This window comes from Fusarium musae, chromosome 4 (genome assembly GCF_019915245.1).
Source record: "Fusarium musae strain F31 chromosome 4, whole genome shotgun sequence".
NCBI lineage: Eukaryota > Fungi > Ascomycota > Sordariomycetes > Hypocreales > Nectriaceae > Fusarium > Fusarium musae.
Genome location: NC_058390.1, coordinates 1,601,757 through 1,615,740, shown reverse-complemented (window position 1 = coordinate 1,615,740; position 13,984 = coordinate 1,601,757). Strand labels below are relative to the sequence as shown.

Sequence of the window (13,984 nt, the reverse complement as noted above, 5' to 3'; positions counted from 1 at the left end):
TATCCCATTTCTATCGGTTCTTTTTTTGCTTTTACTTTCATTCCCGTTTTACCACTTGATGACAGGGTTGGGGAAGTACTCGCTTATGAGCTCCATGTAGTAAGGCTTGAGTTTCTCAGCATCGGGCACACCGTCGCTCTTGGAGTACAAGTCATAGGGGTTGAAGGCATTGACAGCCTTGAGCATCTCATGGTCCTTGTCGCACATGAGGTGGCGATAAGCTCCCTCGCGGTGCCAGGGGTAGAAGGAGTGGTAGCGGATCATGGCGAGAGCCTCGTCAGGGAGAGTGGACTGGTCCTTGACGACGTGGTAGAGGTACTCGTCGTGACCCCATGAGAGCATGACATTGTCGAGACCACAGTTGGGAGAGTAGATACCATACTTGGTGTTGAAGTCGGGGTTGGTAGCATCGGGATTACCCTCAACAAAGGTCTCGGGGTAGATGATCTTGTCGGAGAAAGCACAGCCAACTGGGAATGTGTCACCGACAACGTCCCACTGACCCTGAGTCTCAAGCTCGGGGAAGAAGAGCATAAGCTTGCCAAGGTCGTGGATGAGACCAGTCAACTGCATCCATCGAGGCTTGCCATCGCGGCGGATGGCCTCAGCAGACTGAAGAAGATGCTGGATCTGAGAGAGGGAAGTATCAGGGTCAGACTCGTCAACAAGAGTGTTGAGCTTCTCCATGGCCTCCCAAATGGTCATCTCGGCACGAGGACGAGAGGCGTTGTAGAAGCGGTTGCGGGCAGCGAGGTTGTAGGCGACGGTCTGCTTGTGGTGCTGCTCGCGGTAGAAGTTCTTGACGCGGTCGGTGGCATCGGCGTATTGGCGGAAGGTGTTCTTGTCCTTCTCCTTGTCGAATTTGGATGTCTCGTCGTACTTGATCACGTTGACATCGTCGATCTTGTCAGAGAGAGCCTCGAGTGCTTGGCCATCGTGGCTAGAGAAATCGTCAACGACAGCGCTAGGGGCCATTGTGAATGTGATGTGTGTAAGTGAAGTGATGGAGGTAGTATCAGGTAGGTTAGAGAGAAGAGTCTTGTATTGCTCTTGAAGATTCAGTTGTAGCTGAGAGCGTGTGTGAGAATGATGATGAGCTTGGAGGATCGAATCTCAAAAGACGTGAAAAGGATGGTCTTAAGTAGTAGTTGATGTCAAAACTATCCTTCGTTACAAGTCAACCTCATATCGAGAAGTTTTCGCTTTGCCCGCCCGCGCACACCATCAACGGATCCTTTCCCCTTCTCTTTTCCCCGCATAATCAAACTTGAAGTTGGGTACATGACCAATCTGCGCCGTCTGAGTGGGTGTTTTTGCTCTACAATTCTCGTCAAGTTTTCGAGACTTGGTCGAGATCTGGAGAATGGTGGAACTCTACGGGCAGAGTTTCTAAGTCGAGGACGATATATCGGGTTAGATCCGCCGTGGAGACGCCACTGAGAACCCTGGCTCCTCGAATGTTTTGTGATAAACGGTTAGCTCCGCCGGCTATAACTGCTTTTGGCCGTCGAAGAGACACAAAGGATAGCATCACGGCGGAGGCTGTGGAGATGTTGTCGACTTTTACCTCAAAATGCCACGTTAATTCAGCTTTGCTAATTTCTTTCTACGTCACGCGGGGGATTGACCGGGAAGATTGCCGGATCTCAAGACCCTTCGCAAACTCGGAGACTCTGGTTCAAAATGTTCTAGACGCAGCTACGCATCGCTTAGATCTCTGGGGCTTCATCTTGCGTGGTAGCATGGGGATTATTGCTGGACCTGAAATGCATAAATACGGCAAGACAGACAGCCTCATGTGATCAACATCAGCAGATCTAGGAGTCGGGGTAGAGCACGCCAGGGCCACAATCTACAAGTTTGTCTCTGCAATATAAGCTTTGAAGGCTGTGTAATACATCCACTATCCAACACCTATCAGCATTATAGGATTACAGCTTACAGCGTTGCTCCCTAAACTTCCCCATACGTGTGCGTCTTGGTCTAGGTCCATCTTGAAGAGAGGGCAAGCTGAGCCGGTCCGGGGTTGGGGTTGGGGTTGACGAGTTGTTTCCGATATGGTCCATATTTAGATGATCCCAAAATCGCTAAATTTCCCCGCGGCTCAACTTATGTTAATCCAGGCATGGCAGTCTTGGGTCGTGGGAGATCAACTCAACATCGGAGTCTGGCTACTGGTTCCTCGCCATCGTGGTAATTTTGTCCGAGTGGGCTAAGAGTTTAAGCGTCATTCAGCATACGAGATCTTGGATTCCGCGCTAAAAATGACTGGTCCTTGAGTTTATTTGGTTAGTTCCGGAGAGCTCGATTTCGAGGGTTTGCCTTTTCAAGTAAGACTCCCCGACCATTGGGTCATTGTGCAGCTGCGACGAATCGTTGATTACCTAGCTATCAGCCATATTCTTCTCTCCTGTCACCTGGTTCAAACATTGTATGTTGGGCATCTCGACGAAATTGCGACTTATACCAGACCATTTCGCAGAAATAATCCGAGTAATTTATCCTCTTAGTCATCTGCTCTGAGACGGCTCTATCGTGGGTGGAAAAACTTGAGGGTCGGGTTTGTGTCGGAACAAGAGAAGTATCTTAACACAATTGCACCTCTTGAATCGCCCAAATGTTCACTTATATCTTATGCAATCCACGCCTTCAATGCCAACCCTTGACGGTCGAGTCCTTTTTGTTTCGACGCTGACTTTTAGCTGCCTATTGTGTCGTTCATGCAAATTCTCATGCCACTTAACCTACACCATTTTGTTTGAGTCGCGATATTACATTGTCAGCACTGCCTACTAGCTCACCACGAGGATCCTACTCTGCATAGAATTGAGGAATATAGTGTCTCGTCTTATATGTCGTGCAGATATCAAATATACAGGAAACATAGTATGTCTAAACAGATTTATGCGGGCTCAATTTCGCGGTAATAGCTAAAATTGCAGTGACTGTCAGATATACGTGGGAAATTTATCGATTATATGAAGCAGTATGCTCGTTATGCACCACTACTAAAACAAGAATCACTATTATTGAAGTCGTGATGCCTTTGACGATATCTGAGGACCTATATTCACAGAAAACTCTAAGCCAATGGTAGAGGATGGCATTGAAAGGACCTGCTCAAGATCCATAGGAATAACACTCGTACGTGCCATTGCTTGACATAGAAGTCAGTGTATTTATGAGAGGTACTTGAGTCATGTCTAGATTTATATCAGGAAAAGGCTAATGAATAAAGTTTCCATATATAGGTGAGTGAATATATAGTCTACCCACAAGGCTTGAACATACACGTCCTTGTGCCCTGAAACTACCAGGTACAACTGCGGATAACAATCTTATTGTAGTTACCCTGTAGATAGACTTGGTATAATGGGCAAGTCGTCGTCAAGCGACGGGAAACTTGAATCTTAACTTCTGCAATTCAAGTACTAGATGATACTGAGCCTCTAAATAAACAGCATAGTCTTCACAGGAAGGATATTACAGAACAAGCAAGAAAAAAGAAATCGAAACGCAGATCGAGCAGGCTGTTGGCAAGCTGTGCTGTACATGTATAAAAGCAAGGCTTGAAAGCGAAGCTGAGAAAACTTGATAATACTTGAAAACAAACAACACCCAGCAAATATTCAAATAAAACTACATATACTGCAAAGTTTCAAATGATAAATAGAAAAGACTGAGTAGAAGTGATAGACATCAAGCCCTTCTGAAGATTGAGTTAATGGCCTTGTAGGTTGAGGCGCCTGCTCAGCCCACCCTTGCCAGAACACCATGTCCTCAAACAAAGTCAAATCCAAGTAAGATCCAGCGTATTTGGAACCAGTCGCAGTAAAAGATGAATGGAAAAGCAGTCAATTTGTCCTCGTCCATTGAAATTGGCCTGATAACTAAATAATATCAATGAGTGACTGCCGAGAGCTTCAAGTTCAACTTCGAAGTATGTGGGCATGCCTCGACCCCCCAACTTTTCAAGGAGAACTTTTAAGCCCTTAGTAGCCGAGAGGGAATCAAAACGGGGGGTTTAAAACTGTCTGATACCCTCCTCGGCATCTTACCACGTCTTGTCCCCTGCAAGAAACCACAGACGTTGGTGCTGCCCATTACATCCTTCTGCATATGACTCAGAGACGGGCTCAACCCGAGCCAGTCATGCAAGAAACAATCAAGATGTTTGATGTTCAGCATGGATCAGGTCTATCACCATTGTAGGCCATGCCTTTCAACAGGGAAGCAAGATGATGGCCACAGATATCCTTGTTTACAACATAAGCGGCGTTGGCAGGATGTCAAAGCGGAACATAACCCACAACACATGAAACATGGCTGTCTTCACCAAAGCCTCGTTTTGATGCAAGACCCCGAAGTCGGCTATCGTCAACCAAGCTCGACAGGCCGAGATCCCGGCCGATATCTCGAGTCGCTCCAGACATCGGGGACGTCCGGGCCTCGGAAGCCACGATATCCACCACGGCAGTTGTGACTACAAGTTAAACTCTCAAGGTGACATCCAGGGCTCCTCATGCTCCGTGCAATGCTTTCCCGTGAAACTTTGATCGTCGTTAGAGTCTCAAGCAAGGGCTCGATCGATCGATGAAAATTCGGATGTTCAAGGAATCAACTGCAAGTTGCGAGTCGAGGGAGCGGGATTTGCCTGACGAGATAGTGTCATCTCAGATCGATTTGAGCCGAAGCAACTAATGCATAATTTCTAGGTGACAAGTTTAATACCAGGTGTTTTTAGAGGCCCAAACGCCAAACACCAACTCTAAAATACCTTGAATCCCTGCAACGGTCATTGCTTCTCCGGCAGCACAGATGCAAAGACACGAGAAAGTATCAAAATCCAAGACTCGAGGACAAGGCTGCACTTGAAACAGCAAGAAAGTGTCCAAGCGTAAGGACCGGTGCTTTCGTGCTCAATACTGTTTCGTACCTGGAAATAGCAACAGAAACAGTAGTAAAAGAACGGTTGGAGGCCCAGGATCCTTGTTGCTGATCGTGGTAAATGAAATTCCCTATACGGTTGGTCCAGTCTCGGAAACTCGGATAGCATTCCATACCCTGTCAATGGCATGGCAGCAGCGACTTTTCCGTTTAGTGATTACTACAGAGCACATTGTAGCAGGCCAGCATCCGTGCATGTGGGTCATCGAGGTTAAGCTTCTTGTCGAAATTCTTGAGCCTCTGACCAAGAGCCCGAGAGTATGCTTGTACCCTTGACTTCCTTGATAACTGGGTTTCAAGCGGGTACTGCGCCCGTCGAGGTTATGTTTCGTCGGTCCGGGATAAATCATCTTGGTGCAACACATCTGTGATCATTAAGACGCTTCATTCCGAATGTCTTGAGACTATGTTCAGGAGATGGGGCATCTCCTCTCCCAACAGGTCCTGAAATTCACTCAGTTGCTAATAAGCGGCAATGGTCACTGGACGGCCTGGTTTATCTCTTTTTGAATATTTGCATATTCAGCCGTGGATCCGATATGTCACTCTGTCTGATGAGTTGCATTTGCACCAACCAGAGACTTGACTGGTGACACAAGCCGCGGCAACTCACTACGACTAGATTCTAAAAGCCTGGCTTGGTGACCAAGATATAACTCATCGCGAAGAACTCCCTCTTCGATAAAACTGGTGTGGAGAGGACTTTGCGCTTTGACTATCGAGGTCCACTTATTGGTACGTCGTTGAACTAGTTATATCCGTGTTTGTTTCACCCACGAGATGGGTATAATCTGTTCTTTAGCGTAACTGCCGAGTAAAACGGCCGTTGCTAAATGTGAAAATCAGGCCATACATATGTTGTACCCTGGATAGTGGATGCACTCAGGCTCTTAGACGTGATCAAGAATAAACGCCCCAAGGAAGACTGCATCCGACGATGCCCTGAGTGCCTGACCTGGCCTGGGTCATCTGCTACAGTATGTATCAAGGGCATTAAGCTTGATGCCGCCTGGCCACTTTTGGCTTGGCCATCTTCACTAATCGGACTATCTGAAAATGGCCCAGATCTGGATCTCACCCGTTTAGTAGTTGGACTCTCCAAGTTGCCTAATACAGACAGATCTGCTGAGGAGATCGTGAACAAAGATCATCGCTGGAGGGTGTGTGATTGACAGTGTCATTTGCTACGAATAGCGAGATACAAGATACCAGTCAACATGCTAGACTTTGCATGCTGTCTAGCAACGGGGGAAAATGGTTCTTGGGGTGTGATTGCGCCAGGAAGACACTCACGATACGTAAGTCGGAGTCTGCTGCGACTAATAAGAATCACATGCGCAAGTCGCAGCCACTTGCTATCGTATCTATGTGATCAAGTACCCAAAGATCTTTGGGGCGGATTTCACGTAACCGTTTGCTAACAAGGGCTAGCCGGGTAGCGCAGATCAGTAGGTTTAACCATTTTTGGAGGGGAATCGTTGTTGCGATGTTGGAGTTGCTTTGGCGAGAGTCAGAGCATCCCACTTTGCAAGCAACTTCCTTGCAAAACTGCCTTGGAATATCCATATTCGTAGAGGGACGACGAGGATACTGCTTTGTTTATCCATTAGCCTGCATGCGTAGTGTTGGCCGGGGATGGGCTGAGCTCGTACCCAAAACAACGGGCAGGCCAAGAAGATGGTTGGTGATCAGATCAAGCCTCTCATCGGCCTGTGGCACGAGCTGCATGTGCATCTAACAGTGCATCTAACAGTGCAGCCTCTAGCCTCTCGTTAATAATCGATTCCCTGAGGGTGTGATGTCAAAGGCATCGAGTCCACGCAAGAGATGACAGGTGCCATTCTCCTACCAGGGCACAGTGGTTAGCACAACACTCACCAGTCCATCAAAACCTTGTCGAGGAGGGGCTATCGTTGCGCCAATCCCCTGTCCGTAGAGACAGCCAGGAACCACCCTCCTCAGGAACGTCTCGAACTGTGGATGGCACAATGGGAGGGAATTTCGAGGTCCACACCCTGTCTGCCTCGAGCACGAGATCCGTGCGCACATCCAGAAGTGTAAGTCTTGTTGTCTCTCTCCACACTCTCGGGAATATCCCTCTGAGATAACTCAACGCTTCTTAATAGACTAGGGTCTTGATCGATCCACAAAGCCTAGCTCGCATTTCATGGAAAGAGAGGACACGTCTTCTCTAGCAGATGCATGCTGACTGGACACGACTGCGGAGATGTAATGATCGGAGGAGCCCTCGGGATGGCAGCATGGTAAGAAATCGCCAATGCCTACAGAAGAGGCTATAAGAAAAGCCCCCTCACCTGAAAAATCAGTCACAATATTATCCTTATGATGAACGCTTTACCAGCTCCGTACCTTGAGGAGTTCTCCCGGCCGGGAAACTCGGACCCGCTAGGTAACCCATACTAGCCCTACGGAGAATAATCGTACTGCAATAATGATAGGAATGATCATGGCTTTGAACCAATTCGAGTCCGGTCCCCTGGAACTGTTCCTAGGTGCAATGAGTCCAATCCAGGGTCGGTTTCATGTCCACAACAGCCACATAGCGTGGATTCCACGGGAGTTGTTGTGCACAGGCGATGGACTTGTGAACTTTGTCTTTAAGAGTTGCAGACTACTGTAGGTTTAACTAAGCCATTGTCGATTGCCTCTCCGATGCGTTGCGGATCATTCCCCCGCCAACTCAGCCTGGCTTGACGTTGCATTCTGGAGCGGGGTTGGGGAGCAGGAGCTTATGCCCGACAGTGGCAGAGCGAATCTATAGTGCAGTATTCGTAGCTGATGGAGGGCATCACATAGCCGTATCCTCTTCCCAGTCTAGCCAGTGTAAAGTGGGCTCGATGGTGGTTGTTAGCCAAGCGAAGGAAATTGATGCTCTTGGCTTAGTTTCCCATGATTAGCTGAGACTAGAGTGTGATCAGCGGCTCTTCAACCTTGGATTGCTAGTCAACTCTTTCTATCGGCGCCCTCCGATCCCAGTTGGTGATGTTCTGAAGAAAGATTTCTCTCCACTTGCGGAGCAAAACGACATCTATCCTAGGGTGATGAAACAAAAGTCAGTGCTTCCATCCCAGATGACGAAAATATACAGGTAACTCTAGTCTTAGCTTAGAGGGCCTTTACTGATTTCATATTAGCATCCTCTCCTGAACTCTCGAGTTTTCTTACTCCCTGAGGGCAATCCCCCATAATATCTGTTTATTCCCGAAAGAGGATAGAAATCTTTGCGGGCGCCTGTCGATCCCGGAACACCAAGTGGGCTTCGAGCCAGGAGCCCGGTTAGCCTAGTTATTATGTACGAATGCTTCATCTCTGTGTAAAGTACTTACCACGAAGGTCTGGCATTGCATATCGTATCTAACAGTGGCGCAGAAAAGAGATACTGGAGAGCTGTGCCTTAGCAAACCAAGGCAGAAGGAGACCATTTCGAGGAGAACTTCGTTCCTTCAACGGGGAAAGCTTGATGATGTTGCACTCGCTTACTTCGTAAAAGATGGGTGTGGTCAGCCCATCTTAACTTGTGGCTACCTGAAATGCAAGAGCCACCAGAGAACGAACGATTTGCATCTTGATCTCAATCACTAGCTTATTCTCGAGACCCGACATCTTTCTCTTGTCTGTTCCATTCCTGTATGTAAGGCCCTGCCGCCACGTATCGAGGTACCGATTGTCCGAGCTTCAAAGCCTCGTAAGGCGTGAAGAGAGCCATTCAACGCTTTGTCGATAAAGTGAAACGGGGGTCGAGGGGCTGTAGCAGAGGTTCAACGGTCACACAGTTTCCAGGAACTCGGCAAACCTTGTGTCCTGTGGCTCACTGAGGACGCAAGGTCTCGACTCCAAAGCGCCAAAAGCGCCACCAACGATCAACCTTGATCCTCGTTATGCATGCACCTTGCTGCTAGACGGACGGTGGTGCCTGTGCCGTATTGAACTGCCCAAACACATTCATGATCGATTGAGAAGCGAGCTTATCGAAATCCAGGATCACTAGCCACCCATAAATCTGGCATCGAGGCTTCAACGCACGAAGCAGTCAGTTATCAGGATCGACAGTACTGAATACAGTCCTTGAAGATACATCCAAGCAACGGCAGTTGCATCAGGGACCAAATTGTGCTGTTGATTTGTATCCGATCGTTCATACGCCTGCACCTGGTAGACATTCGACTGTAATGCTATCGTAGACCCCATCAGCTTGCCGATAACTGACCCCGCAGATGCTTCATCAAGTCTCACATCAATTGCTGTGCATAACTTGAACCACAGGCCTATTCTGCGCCATGCCAAACATGTCTTGACTTACCTTCAATCTGATGCCTTAGTTCATCGCTGCGGTCGGAAAGCTTGCTGATCATCTCACCCACTGGTTCGCTGCTGAGGATGAACTAAAAAGATATGTTCATATCCTACTAGCATTCAAGTCCTTTATCAGTTTCCCACGAGCTTAGTACCTTGTCTAGTCCCAAAGTTCGCCCATCTCGGATGCAGAAAGATATGGGCCGGGCCTGGGGTCCATGGAGCTTGCCAAGGATCAAGCTTTCTTTCCGATGCAGTGTTGCTTTCGTTCATGAGTCTTCGGCCGAGTTGTTGTGACATAACAAGCAGGCCGCTTGGGCTCGGCCGCTGTCGACTTGCTATGCAATGCAACATCCTTCGACCATCGCCATGAAAGTATTGCATAAGCAGCGATCGTCTTTTAGGCTTATTGGCGTGATTGAGTCTAGATCAATCATGCTCAGCAATTGGCTTACGACGTTGGTGCTGGCCCGCCGCTTCTTTAAACTGAGGTCAGAACAACCCTCGGAACTCACCGTTTCCTCTCAGTTTGATAAGTGCCACACCAGCTTAAGGAGAGGTATTGCCACATCGAGACTTAAACCTCTGATGTTTTCCCTTTCATTTTGAATTGGTTTACCAGGTCCAGAATATGCAGATGATGTGGCTTCTGATGGCGGCCGAAACTATTGAGGCCTGGCCAAGTCTCGTCTGAAGGAAATACTAGTACCTCTTCCAGGAGTATGGGAATTCAAACGCCACCGTGCCTACTTCCAGGTACAACGGTTTGCACACTTCCGTATTTAGTTCGAAGCCCACTCAATTCAGGACGAAACGAGACGGATGGCGGAGTCGTAGGCAGATCACAACATGTGTCCCCCGTTAGCCTTAAGACTTGATTGATGTGTTATTATGCGAAGGCGTCCAGGTCAATGCACATTCTCCGGGCCTGTGGGAAGCTGGTGCAGGCTCCGTATCTCTGAGGAGACATGGGACTAAGATTATCATCCGAGAGGAGTCCGGACCAATAAGATGGAAGATATGTGAGTGATTGGGGGGCCTGTTGCTGGCCCCAGCAATGCCGCAGAAGCAATGGCAGGCGTTGTCTAAAGCTCTCCCACTTTGATCGAAAGTCTATTTTCCCCTCACGGCCTTGCCTGGATTATGCCGTCCTCTGGTTGAGCACTAACCAGGTGTGCTGGTATAATGTGGCTGCACTGGGGTGAAAGCTGCCGTGCATATTTGATGGGCCTGGTTCCCTGGATGAGTGTTGAGTACAACGTACTGTTTCGTAAGACCTAGAGTAAAGGCGTTCGGATCATACCTATCATATATTGAGTGAACCCCCCGTCTTTCAGTCGCTATTCGCTTGGTCCCCTCCTCTTTGATCTCTTTATGCCAATACGGAAAACAAAGTATTGTTCTTGCCTTGCTGTATCAGCAGCTATATCCAATTGACCAAAGACTGGCCAACCATCCAACTCTTACTTCGACCTTTGGCGTTTCTATCTCTGCCGAGCAACCCGGTATAAGAATCTACTGCAATCTGTTCGACCGGACAGACTACAAGACTCCAATGGCTGCCTTTATACACTCATATCCTCACCACATGGAAGCTCCTTTTGGAAATCCCATGAACATCATGACCGCAACCCCATCACCAGGGTGTTATATGACCCCTTCCCCATATTATACTAGAACACCATCGCCCACAAGTCGAGGAAACATGGGATGCCAGCCTGTTCCTGCACATGTTCAAGACCCTTCCTTCTTTGAAGAGGCCATAGGTAGTTCTCACCCACAAGAACTGGCACTCAGCTTCCTGCAAGCGCCATTCCAGTATAATCTGGCATCCAATACTCATAGTGGCCCTCCTCCTTTTTTGGCTACATTACCAAGTAGCGAGGTCGAGCAAAGGCCTGTCCGCCGGGCTCGAAACCGAAAACATTCCCAGTTAAGCATCATCACCCCTAAAGAAGATAGTAGCACAGTAGCTGTGCCCAGTTCCCCAAAGCAGAAGAAGCGAGGCCGCAAGCCTAAAGGAGGAGCAAAGGAGTTGGGGAAGTTTCATCAGGAGATTGAGCTTGATGAGGACGACCTTCCCAAGGACCCTCGACGTCGACGCATTCTTGAACGCAACAGGATAGCAGCGACCAAGTGTCGTCTTCGTAAACGAGACGAAGCATCTGCCCTTGCATCCCAGGAACAAGCCATGGAAGACCAGAACAGATATCTTTCCTCCTGCTTCGACTCATTGACAGCTGAGATATATCATCTGAAAACGCAACTGTTGCAACACACAGACTGCAACTGTATACTGATTCAGAAATATATCGCCAATGAAGCCAAGAAGACAGTTGATGGACTGCTTTCTTGCTCACCAGCCTTCCAGCCCGACAATGACCCCATGAGCCCATATCGTCGAGGTTCATGCAATAGCGGCACCAGTCCCACGGAATCTCTAGGTGTGCCAACTCCAGAGTTTGAGGGAGTCTCACCAGCGTGGTCACAGCCTTTCCAGACAGGCCATGCTTCGTCATCAGAGGTTGGGGAGGAAATCTTCGAGATGCCAATGAACCCTTACAGCAAAGGGTCAATGCAGATGCAGAGTCAACCGCTCAACAGCATGGCACCACTGCATCATCCCGAATCCGAGGTATATGCCGGCATGGGGCCTCCACCCCACCCCGTTGATGGTATCAGTTGGAATCCTTCATGGGGATTTTAGTGACGAGGCTATAATCCTGTACCGCCGCCTCGGGTATCGCGATCCTGTAGCTGGATTGAGGTTTTCGGAAGCGGACGGATTTAAAATCTATTCTGTATATACGATTATGGGTGAAGGCGTTTTGGCTTGTGAGGGACATGTTGTGAGCGTTCTGTATCAAGGGAGGTTAGCCAGTGTCTTTCTATATTATCCAGCAATCCAGAAGTCAAGATCAACTGGTTTTCCAATGGAATGCAAAGAGGGGCGAGCTCTTACCAGCTGAACCAGCTAGCTGTGATCTGCTCGTCGTGCTTATCCTCTCGTGCTTTAAAAGCTCAATGACCTAAGACGCTCACCCTCCTTCAGTGGACATCGTTATAGTATGCTCATTGCTTGCTGAACTCACGTTAAATGAAGCAGTGATGCAGACATGTCCAACTAAGTTCTGGGATTTGTTGGAGCTTTCACAGATTGAAACATTGTGAGCGTGTCAAATGCCTAAATGCGAGGTGGATCGCGTTGTTCCAGATCGAAGAGTGTGGGGTGATCCAGATCTCATGTTTCCCCTGCAGCTAATCGAACGTCTGCATTAGAGCATGCCGAATGTGGTGATGGCATCGGAGTGACCCACTAGGTTGATGGGCCAAATTCTCAATCGCCATCGCGAGCCTGCACGTCATGGTATTGAATGAGGTGATTCGTATCAATAGTTGGAGAGCAGGGTTGAAGAAACTGGGCTGATGTAAAATGCTCAACGCCATGTTTAACTAAGTCGGATGAACACAAAATGAAATCCATGTCCACCGGGTTTCTACCACTGGGGTACCTGAAATGACGAACGGACTTTCCGTGATCAGTATTGCCTGCATGTAGTCGCAGAACAGTTGATGGCAATGTTGTGATTTCAGTCCCATCTGTTTTGATCTGGCCTGACAAAGCATAGCTCAATACTTGAGGTCTGGTAGTGTAATCGTATAGCTCCGAAGAAAGCTAATATGTTGCGACAGTGATACCGCTAGATAAGAAAGCGCAACAGGGTTTGAGCTCGAGCCCGCCGGTATGAATCGGTAGGAGGTTATAGAGAAGTCCGCAGAGAAGAACCAAATTGTTGTAGCATTCTGAGTTTGGGTTGAGCCTCAGCTAGGACTGGGGCTGGGGCTGGGGCTGCAGCAGGGGGGAATGCAGGTTCTTGAAGATCTCCCCAGCGGTCGGTAATTCAGCGGTGACAGCATCACGTTTCCTTGTAACATCGCTGCTAGCCGTAAACTAGGGGTTCCATTCTGCGAGGCGATCCCAAGTCGTTGAGGACAGGCCATACACCAATCAGCCTTTGCAAGGCGCATGAGCCGGTGAAGATGGCCAGACTGGAGTGGGTATGGCCCATAAGGATAGCTTCGTAACGACTAATGTATCCTTGTCGCAAGTCAAGGAAGTATGCCCCTTTGAGAAGTTGAGCCACATCGAACTTTGCCCTGAATATATTTCAAGCTGGACGAATCTGAAAACGCTCGGGTTACTTCTTTCAAATTCTCTGCTTGCAAGCCGGATTCGAAAAGCTTCTCAGTTCCGCGAGAAATCGAATTGGAGTTGCGCTCGACTTCCCAATTTAATAGACTCTGACAAGCATCATCATATAAGGTATTCATTGCCTCACCGCGTGAAAATCCCCCGACGCCCCAGCAACAAACATCCGCTGGGCATTTTCAACAAATATCGACGTACCAGTGCTGTTAGATGCTGCTTTCAAGTTTTTCTTGAGGCCGAGCTTCAATAACAAGCGCATTAGTCGGGGGAGATTTTAGGCGAAGGGAAAACCGTTAAGCTCGCCAAAGCGAAAGCGCCTTCCTACCTATCCACATCCCCTTGTCGAAAGGACATCACCATTGTGTCCTCGTGACTCAATTGATTGCGAAGAAAGCATTGGAAATACATGCTGAATCGCACGTGGTCACCGAAAGAACTGGACGGGTCTCGCTTCAGATCTACCGACCTTTGGATGAGCGCGTGAGAAGGAAGACTTTTTCACCGCTGACGTCT

At 48.4% G+C, this 13,984-nt stretch overlaps 2 protein-coding genes across 2 annotated transcripts; one reads left to right on the top strand and one right to left on the bottom strand.

Moving 5' to 3' along the window:
- Positions 1-48: 48 nt before the first annotated feature.
- J7337_005446 (uncharacterized protein) lies at positions 49-975 on the bottom strand (the record flags this gene model as incomplete). Its single annotated transcript, XM_044823125.1, has 1 exon — positions 49-975. One exon carries the CDS (start codon positions 973-975, stop codon positions 49-51), a length of 927 nt encoding a protein of 308 aa, XP_044681616.1.
- Positions 976-10,882: 9,907 nt separating this feature from the next.
- On the top strand, positions 10,883-11,968 carry J7337_005445 (uncharacterized protein; the record flags this gene model as incomplete). Its single annotated transcript, XM_044823124.1, has 2 exons — positions 10,883-10,905; positions 10,939-11,968. The coding sequence occupies 2 exons, from the start codon at positions 10,883-10,885 to the stop codon at positions 11,966-11,968; spliced, it is 1,053 nt and encodes a 350-aa protein (XP_044681615.1).
- Positions 11,969-13,984: the final 2,016 nt, after the last annotated feature.